General features: G+C 42.7%; 1 protein-coding gene across 1 annotated transcript; it reads right to left on the reverse strand.

Moving 5' to 3' along the window:
- Positions 1–4077: 4077 nt before the first annotated feature.
- MMP7 (matrix metallopeptidase 7) lies at positions 4078–8486 on the reverse strand. Its single transcript, XM_052812973.1, has 6 exons — positions 8300–8486; positions 7548–7771; positions 7293–7441; positions 5527–5652; positions 4860–5021; positions 4078–4305 (listed from the first exon to the last, which is right to left on the reverse strand). Exons 1-6 carry the CDS (start codon positions 8405–8407, stop codon positions 4283–4285), a joined length of 792 nt encoding a protein of 263 aa, XP_052668933.1. The 5' UTR covers positions 8408–8486; the 3' UTR covers positions 4078–4282.
- Between the last annotated feature and the right edge of the window lie 543 nt (positions 8487–9029).

Consider the following 9029-nt stretch of genomic DNA (forward strand, 5'->3'; position numbering starts at 1 on the left):
ACCTGAATGACTGGGTAAGACCCAATAATAGCTTCTTTAGGGTAGTAACCATGGCTTTTTAAAACAGGAGTAAAGCTTATCCTTTACATGTGGATGGTCAAAGGACACATCAGAAATGTTAACACATTTGACAGTTCATTTGCTGCTTGTTGTACTATGTGGAACAGCAAAGCTGCATTTAAGTATATTTTATTTAAAAGAACAGTTGTACAAGCAAACAAAACTTCAGAGCCCTACCAAAACAAAATTCTATGTGATATTACCCATTTCTTCTTCTGTGTGGAAGAGGAGGGAGCAGATGCTATTTAAGTGACATAATGCACGTAGATGTCCTCACATAGGTACTAGAGAGAGCATGTAAAAACTTGCACGGAATGCAGGAGAATAAAGTGAAGAAGGAAGAGGCAGCAGGACCCTTGCTAAATTTGCTCGTCCCTGATTTCCCCTAATGGTAGGATGTATGGTAGTAACTGCTGTGGGCTTGTGGACAGGTAAGATGCACTTTACAACAGGGTGTAAAGTCAGTGCAGTTTGCCGAGCTGTACCACTAGATGGAGGCAGATATTGCGTAGTTCACATCTAGTAAGCAGGGTGAGGTGTGCCAGTGGCAGCCATTTTCCACAAAGAAGAGGTCCTGTGTGCAAATGGAAGCACAGCAGGAGCTCGGCAAGAGGTAAGATGCTGCTGACAGCTCATCGGTGGTGCCTTTGCCCTCTCTGAAGACAAAAATCCTGGCTCCTGCTTTATTTCACATGCTGTGGAGATGCTAGCTGAGCGCTGCTGCCTCTCGGAGATGCCTTCTTCAAGACACAAGGGTGCCTCATTCCCACCTTGTGCTGGCCCCTGTGGCAGGTACACCTGCCCCAATAAAGATCAAAACTTCTCAACCGCTGGAACGAAAGGGTTAAACTAGAAGCTGTGGTTTGGGGGTCAAGCCACCTGGTACCCGTGGTGACTGGAGTCACATACACAGAGTGCCCCAAGTCACATACCCCAGCTACCTGAGCCCGCCAGAAGCACCTCATCCAACAAAACACTTTGGTCCAGAGAATTTTCTAGACCCTTGACCATATATGACCACGAGCCCCGATCTGACCTAGGGCATAAATGGAGCCCACCAGAAGACCCCCTTGAGCCAGTCTTCCTTGGAGCAGCGGGTCTGCGGTTGGAGAATCTCCCCTTAGATTGAGATGCTGTCTAAGGAAACTCCCTGGGGTTGAGTGCCTTGCCTTATTGGTGAGTGCCATGTGTGTTTTGAATCATCATTCTAAGCTTAGATTTGGTTACAGTTTGTGTAATGATAGTTCCAAACTGACATCCTGAACCTGTAAATAAGTTGTGTTTGTCACAGCACTTACAACCTAATATTCCTGTTCAATCTGGCTGTTAAATTTCAATATCACATAACATTTCTACTCAATTTGACCGTTGCATTTTGATATCATTAAAGAAAATTGACTTCTGAAGTATATCACTGCTGGCCTAGTGTTTCTGTGACAGCCCCACTGCAGGCCCATCAGCTCATGTGCTCACTGGAAGCTGTCTTCCAGATGAGTCCCATTGTCAGGACAGTCTTCCGAGGAATACACCTCTGGAATTTTATCCCATTGCTCTCAGTTCATACAGAAATTAATTGTACACTAGAAAACAGATATGCTACTTTCAGTCAAGTATTTGTTCTCATGCCTTCCTCATTTGTCAGTACAGTGCCTCCTCCAGCATGGCGCATGGATTGTCCCATGCATCCTCAGGAATGATTCTTTCTGCACAGTCTTTCCTCTGATGACGCCTGTCTTCTATGCCTGTTTTCTCTTTAAGAAGCAATAAGGAGTGACTTGAGCTCAATAAAGAGCATGGTGTGTCTCTGTTTTTTGCTATGTTCCCTGTAGGGACTTTGGCCAAGAGAACAGAATACTTTCTGTCAACATTTCATCTTTCCAGGACTCACCAGGTCGACGCAAGTTGGTCGAGCACCCACACAGGCCATGGAGCTCACTAGTCCCATTCTTCGTAGTCTTTAATGCAGTCTGGGATCTGCCCCTCTATTCTGGGACTTCCTGATTTTCTCATACATCAAGACACCTGTGCCATCAGAGTCCTATCCACTTAGCACTAGCTACTTCATCTTTGAGCTTCATGTGGAAGAAATGGCTAGTAACTGATGGAAGTGTTTTCAAACTTCTGTCTTACCAGAGGTGAGAAACCTTTCTGAGGGGGAAGCACTTGAAGGAACCATGCTTCATACCCTATCCTTACATAGCCTTGACACTCTGGATGTCTGTCAGTGATTTATTTCAGTCATCCCACCATCTGGTGCTGCTTCTTGCAGCAGATATTAGGTTAGATGGACTGGACTAACAGGAAATCTTTATGGAATAAACTGCTATTCATTGGGCAGGTTTGGAGCTCTAATTCTCTCTCCTCACCTCTTCAGCTGGTTGCTCCTTCTCCTTATGGAGAAGGTGGCTGTAGGGTTGCTCCCTTGCCATTGCTGGAGGCACATCCAAGGCAATCACAGAGCAGTGGGAATCTCATGAATGGTGAAGATCCTTTTTCTGATGCAGTACCTTGAAGGTAAAGTGTCAGCTAGGAAGGAAGTGATTAGAAGAGGTCAGAAGGAAAGGAGCAAAGGTAGTTTCCCAATGTGACAGAGAGGAATTGACCTTCATTCCTTACAACTTGTTTCACCTCCCTTCTAGCTCCAGGGAGCCAGCAGGAACAAACCCCAGAGATCAGTTGGTACCCAGAAACTTGACTGGGAATTAGGCCTACCTTGGGAAGTATATTAGTGTTTAGATGCTAGCCTAGGAAATGTTTATGTTTAGTGGTTGAGAGAGCAGGACGTGAGTCTTCTGAGTATACCTAGATTAAAATTGCCTCTCCTCCTTTCTACCCGGCCCTTGAATTGCAAAAGATGCCACCACTTTCTTGTGTCCCACATTGCCTGTGAGCAGACTTCCTTCTCTCAGGTGTCCTGCACCAAACCTGGGGCTGAGCAAAACTTTTTCCCAGTTTTATGTGGACTCAGAGCCCTTGCAATACCAGCTCTTGAACTGGAAAAGACTTTTGGGTAAAGGCTGGGAAATGCTGTCAAGCTTTTGAGACACTAGACCTTTGTGCACATTTGGCAAATGCACTGAGGTAAAAGCAGCCTTCTCTCCCCACTAGGGAGCATAAAAAACTCCTAATGGAGAAACCATTGGTCCCATAAGAGTTTATCCTGCTAAATATACACAAAAGCTCCAGTGTTTGTAGACCAGTGCCTGTGCGCAAAGCTATTCTTATCACATCCTTCCCAGCCTCTCCAAGGACTGAGCCCAGTGGAGGCTTTGAAGTTTCTCAGGTGATGCTTTGCTCAGGGAGCCAGGAAGGCACAGCCATTTTCTCCTGGGATTGAGACACAAAGATGCATTTTCCCATGTCATTTCAGCTCTTCAGTTACGCCAGGAAGACAGGCATCCCACCCTGCAGCAGAGAGCAGCTCAGGCCCCCAGGACAACTGGCCAGCTCCAGCAACCAGGAGGTCATCCTAGTGTTTCCAAGGTTATGCCTGTCTGTGCTTGGTTTTGTTTTCTGGCAATGTGGGATTAGTCTTCCAAAGGAGGGAAGGAGAATTCCTGTTTTGGTTTTTTTTAAATTTCAAAATACCTGATAGGTGTTTGAATACCACAGTGGACAATGGGAATCCTAGTCTACTACTTCTCAAACCTGCTTCTCTGGCAAGCCAGGGAGGACACGAAGCTGAAAAGCTGTTCCCTTTGGGAAAGCATCCCAGCCCATGCTGAAGGAAGCACTGTGGAGATCTACTCCTCTATGTGTGAGCCATATGGGAAGCACACTGTGATTCTGAGGATGCAGCAGTAGGTACTGTGAAGGGCTGGGACATGCATGGGAACTGAAAGCAAGCCAGGAACAGGGTTTGTAACCCCAGCAGTAAATGCACACCCACTCTTTAGGTGCCTGTTCCTCTATTCAGAAAGATATTTGTCTGTCTGTCTATCACACGTACAGGCATTATTTAATCCCCCAGTGAAATGCCAGAAATAAAAAAAAAAAAAAAAATTAGACAACAGAGTATACAAGTTTGAGGGTTTTTTAATTGTTAAGTGAAATTGTATAAAGTGCAAACAAATCAATATAAAAATTCCAGGAGAGAAAGTGCAGTCCAGGAGAGAAAGTGCAGTCCAGGAGTTTACCACTTTAATCAGCTAGAGGATTAAAATTGGTTTGGAACACCAAAACAACCAGATGTGAATTCTTTGGTCTTTTTGAAGCACTTTCTTCAAGAGTTTGACGACTTTCTCCCTGTGGGAAAGAAGCACAAAACATGCAGACTGTACTGGAAATTGACATCACAGGCAACTATGTTGTATTCCTAGTGTTCCTCTAGCATGCCCTGAGGAAGGTGGTGCCTAAAAAAAAGCAAGCCTGGCAAAGTTTACCCCGTGGGGTCAATTCTGGTTATGCTCCACTCCTACTGCTGAGTAGTTTCTGCCTTCACTGAACTGTCCCATTGACTTGGTAAGTGCCACAGTATCTCTCATTTCCCTGCCAGTAGCTCCACTCACTGGAACAGCTGATTTGCAGAGCAAGGTCCACAGGATTTGTTTGGCAATATGTAGGCGTGCAGGAAGACAGTGCACCAGGCCGCTGCACTGCTGCTCCATCGCCTCTTGGTTACAGTGGGGACACGCTACAGAAGGAACATAGTGATGGAGTATACAGGAATGCGTTTTTCCCAAGTTTGTCCCTCTTCTTTCTTTTTGGTAATATAACAAGGACCTTGCAATCAGGGAGAGCAGTGAAACCTGTACCCCAGTAGGTTTTATCTTGAAAATCAAATCTCATCATGAATTTACCGTATAACTTCTGAATTCCTCTCCTATCGTCCTCTGAAAGTCTGAAGGTTGCTGGGTTCACATATGAGTAGATAGGGTACATCAGAGCTTCACGGTCATTTGAATGAGCAAGTCCCAAAGAATGGCCAAATTCGTGAGCAGCAACAAGGAACAAATTGACTTCTGCAGCACAGAAGCATAGAAAAGTATGTTAAAGGTATGGCATTTCTTTTTAGCATACAAAGAATCAAAGTAGCAGGAGAGTTTATATCTTTCATTCCCTTGGAATGAGACCTCAGAGTTTTGATCTTTCTTATGTAACTATAATATTTTAATAAAAACATTGCATATGCATCTAGACCCTGAGTCTCTTTCCAGCTCTGCTTTTAGTGAACCTTATTCCTACAAGCAAGTCATTTTACCTTTTCATAATTTTTGTAGAAAACAGCAGCTTGTAGTCCTTGTTTAGCCTGTGAAAAGTGCTTTAAAATATGGACGGAACAGGCATTGTGTAGCTGCTAATGATAATGAAGCACAAGTACTGAGAAAGCTAGTTTAAAAGAACAGAAATGTTGGTACTTAAATGGTACCAAAACGTGAAGAGCTATGGAAGGCATTTCCTATGACTGTGTTCTTCTAACATGTACAATATTTGCCTTTCCCCTTCATACACACATGTGGGTTTTACCTCGGTTGGACTCTGACCACCTTTCATCATCATCAAAATGAGCATCTCCACCAAGCCCTTCTCCAGGTGCAAATGCATGAGCTAACGTGTTACCTCTTCCATCAAAAGGATATCCATCACCATGCTCTGTATTTGAAAAGAAATAAATGTCATCAGATGGCATCAGCTGTAATGTTTAAATTCAGCAAATTGAAGCACGTTGCTTGTTTGTGCTAGTTTTGTTCATTACCAATCCTTAAAAAAAAATCCTACGATAGCAGCAAAGTTGTAAAAATGAGGAGCAAGGCTTAGGAAACACTCTCCAAATTCATGACTTAAGTTCAAGACTTGTATTTGATAATTAAGGCTGCTGCATGTTTCAGAAAGAGCTGAACATTTTTTCTGAGCCTTTGTCAGAAATGTGGTTCTGAGGCAGCAATCAGAGATTATTTCAGAATAAATACTTAATGCTTGACAACATTATAAGTGCCTGAATGTTTTCAGTGTTGGAAAGTGCTGGGCAGTATTAGCTGCAGACATTCTCACTTGTACTGATTTTACTGGAAGACAATGATTTGGGATAGATAACCATGTTCCTGAAGAGCTAAGTTCATTTGCCCCCAGCCTTGGGGTACAGTCTATTACCTACTTCTATCACACTGCATGTGGAATGTTACCATTCCCTACACCGAGTGCAGGAGTTGACAGGACGGTATATTTGTACCAGCTCTGAAAATTTCCCCCTACCCCTCAGTGAGCCTCTGACTTGATTGAGGAGTATTTGGGGACTCAAATGCCTATGTCCTTTCCCCCAGATCATGTGGGTGGACCTCGGGGCAGGTCTGACAGAGGCAGAAGAGACCTAGTCCTAGTGTGTGACAAGGGATTAAAACCTATTCCAACTTGCAAGATCCTTTCTCACTGACTGGCACATTAGTCAACTCTTCATGGCAACACAGTATGCTTCCCATCAGTGAAGCATGAGCTTGGGACATTTTGGTGTTTATATGCAGTCATCTACTTGTAAGCCAGGTGTCTGATCTTCACTTGGAGTCAATGCAGATCTAGGAAATATTGTCAATGCATCTAGAGAACAAGTCAGCTACCCTTAAAGTAGGCATTTAGTTTGGCTAAGTTGAGTCAGTTTAGGTGCCAGGCACAAGTTAAAGGTATGGCTACATTCATGTATTAGTCTGGATCACAAGTGAGCTTCTGAAGTGACTCTACTGGTCATCCGCATTTACCATGCTTTGGCTTGCACCTTGGTGCAATCTTGGAGTGCACCAATGGGATTCCTTCTAGAAGAAAAATCAACCAGAAGATACTCTCTATGGCCAAACGTAATGCATCCCCGCTGCCAAAGACTGTTTAGTCCAGGGAACCAGACTAGATCTGGACAAAAGTAAATCCACCTGAACCTGCCTGAATCCAGCGTGTGGAGGCTAGATCTTCAGAACCAGCTGGTTTGCTCTACAGATTTGTTCCCATTAGTTTGCACTGTTTGTCAAGGCAGACAGAGCCTTGAACATCTAAATTTAGGGGTGTCATTCTGGAGCTGAATTCTCCCTCCATTTCACAGCTGTAACTCTGAAAGGATTTTCTAATGGTTTCATAGGAGTAAAACTGAATCATAACATGTAAATTTGGGGGCATGATGGAAGATAAAATTTATGCAGACTTCAGAATAATTCCAAACTCTTTGTTCTTTGTTAAAGCTGTGACTATAAAAATACATGCTTTGAGTCAAATATGGACCATTGCATTTTAAAAATGACAGGTATTCTCACCACGACGTGCAAATCCAATCACAATGTCTGCATGTCTGTTGAATACTCTTTGGAACTGCAGTGGAGTCACGTCACTCCATACCATAAAAGCCCTTCTAATTGCATCATCCACTTTCTTTTGGGGTAGATCAGGTGTATAATTGACAATCCTGACAGCAAAAGGAAACAGATTAATGTCATTTAGGGTGTGAAGAAAACCCACATAGTTAAATACAAAGCAACCCCTTTCCCTGTAAAACCTGAATCATCACTAACTTGTAAGTCAAATGTGTCTTTCTCCATCTTGGATTTCCAGGAAATGTTTTGTAATCTTCTATATCGGGGACTCCACATCTGGGCTGTTTCATTATTTCTTCTGTTTCTGCATTTAATTTTCCAGTTACAGTCAGGTGGAAAAACCTCTGCATTTCTTTAATCCTCTCTTCTAAGCTTAGGGTTCGTGTTTTTGTAAGAACTGGAAAGAATTTATCAAGATATGCCTGGAAGAAGAAAAGGAAAATAAAAATTAATACGTGTATCTGTGATCTTTTGGTAATGCATTTTACATTTGATTAAATTGTTTCATCATCCTGCAGTCACGGCTAGTTTTAGATGTATTTTTTCTTCCCATTTCAGTTTACCAAATGCTGTTCTCTCTGTAGTGTAGATTAGCATATATAAAAAGAATTGCAATAGCAGCGAAACACTGTAAGCAAGCAGTCCTTTTAAGTAAACACAATTTACAGAGCATTCAAATCTGCAGCCTTCCAGTGTAGTCTACATAATATTTTTGAGATGTTTTAAAAATGACATGCTCCCCTTTATTTACCAGTTGGAACTTGGTCTCTTTTGTAAGTTAGACTTAGGGTGCCTAAGCTAGTCAGCAAGTTTAAATTGTTTTATATCACCTCTGCAGAAAGTGTTGTGGTAATGTAAGATAAGAATATAATATAAACAGACAGGAAAGGAAGCTGAATCAAAGATCAGGTTATTCATAATGCAGTTATGTTGTGCCCCTGCTAACATACCTTTACATTCTCGAAGTCTGTGTTGCTCCATGATTCAGTTTTAAGTTGTGCTGGAAAAGCAAGACTCTTAGGTAGGAGGATGGCGGCACAAAGTAGGAGGTATTGCATAGTGCCCAGCTTGCCAAGGAGCCTTGCTGCAGCAGAAAGGGTTTGACCTTCTGTCTCCCAAGACCACAGCTAAAATGCTTTTATAGATCCTGATAGCTCCAAGCAGCAATTACGTATGTGACTCACTTTTTGGTGGTGTTAATGTAATGTCATCACTATTCTAAGAAGTAAATGAAAGCATGTTAAACAAATCTTTCCTTTAACTTCCCTGTTGATGTCATGTCACAGCTAGCAGCCACCTTTGGCTCTCTCTTTTCATATTATTCTGGTAGTGAAACCACAGGGTCATAGGGAAGTTCATTTTATGTAACTTCATCAGTACAGTTACTGTATAATCACTTCTTACTGTGCTTCCCCCAAGTTCTTGATACACAAAGGCATTTTGCAGCAGCCTTTTGGTCAGACAGCCTGCCTGTGTTAGTTAGTGCAGAGGCAGAGATGAGATGAATGGGAGTTCTATTTCACTGAAACTACTGGCATTTCCCTGGGAGCATGCATAACACTGTCTAGGTAATTTTTCTGACTGAAATTCTCTTGTGAGAAATCCTATCCTGCAGGAAATACAGTTCAGTGAAGTTAAAGAGGTTTCTGCTGTTTTTACAGAGGTCAGAAGAGAGCTCTT

Source organism: Harpia harpyja, chromosome 17 (genome assembly GCF_026419915.1).
Source record: "Harpia harpyja isolate bHarHar1 chromosome 17, bHarHar1 primary haplotype, whole genome shotgun sequence".
Classification (NCBI taxonomy): Eukaryota; Metazoa; Chordata; class Aves; order Accipitriformes; family Accipitridae; genus Harpia; species Harpia harpyja.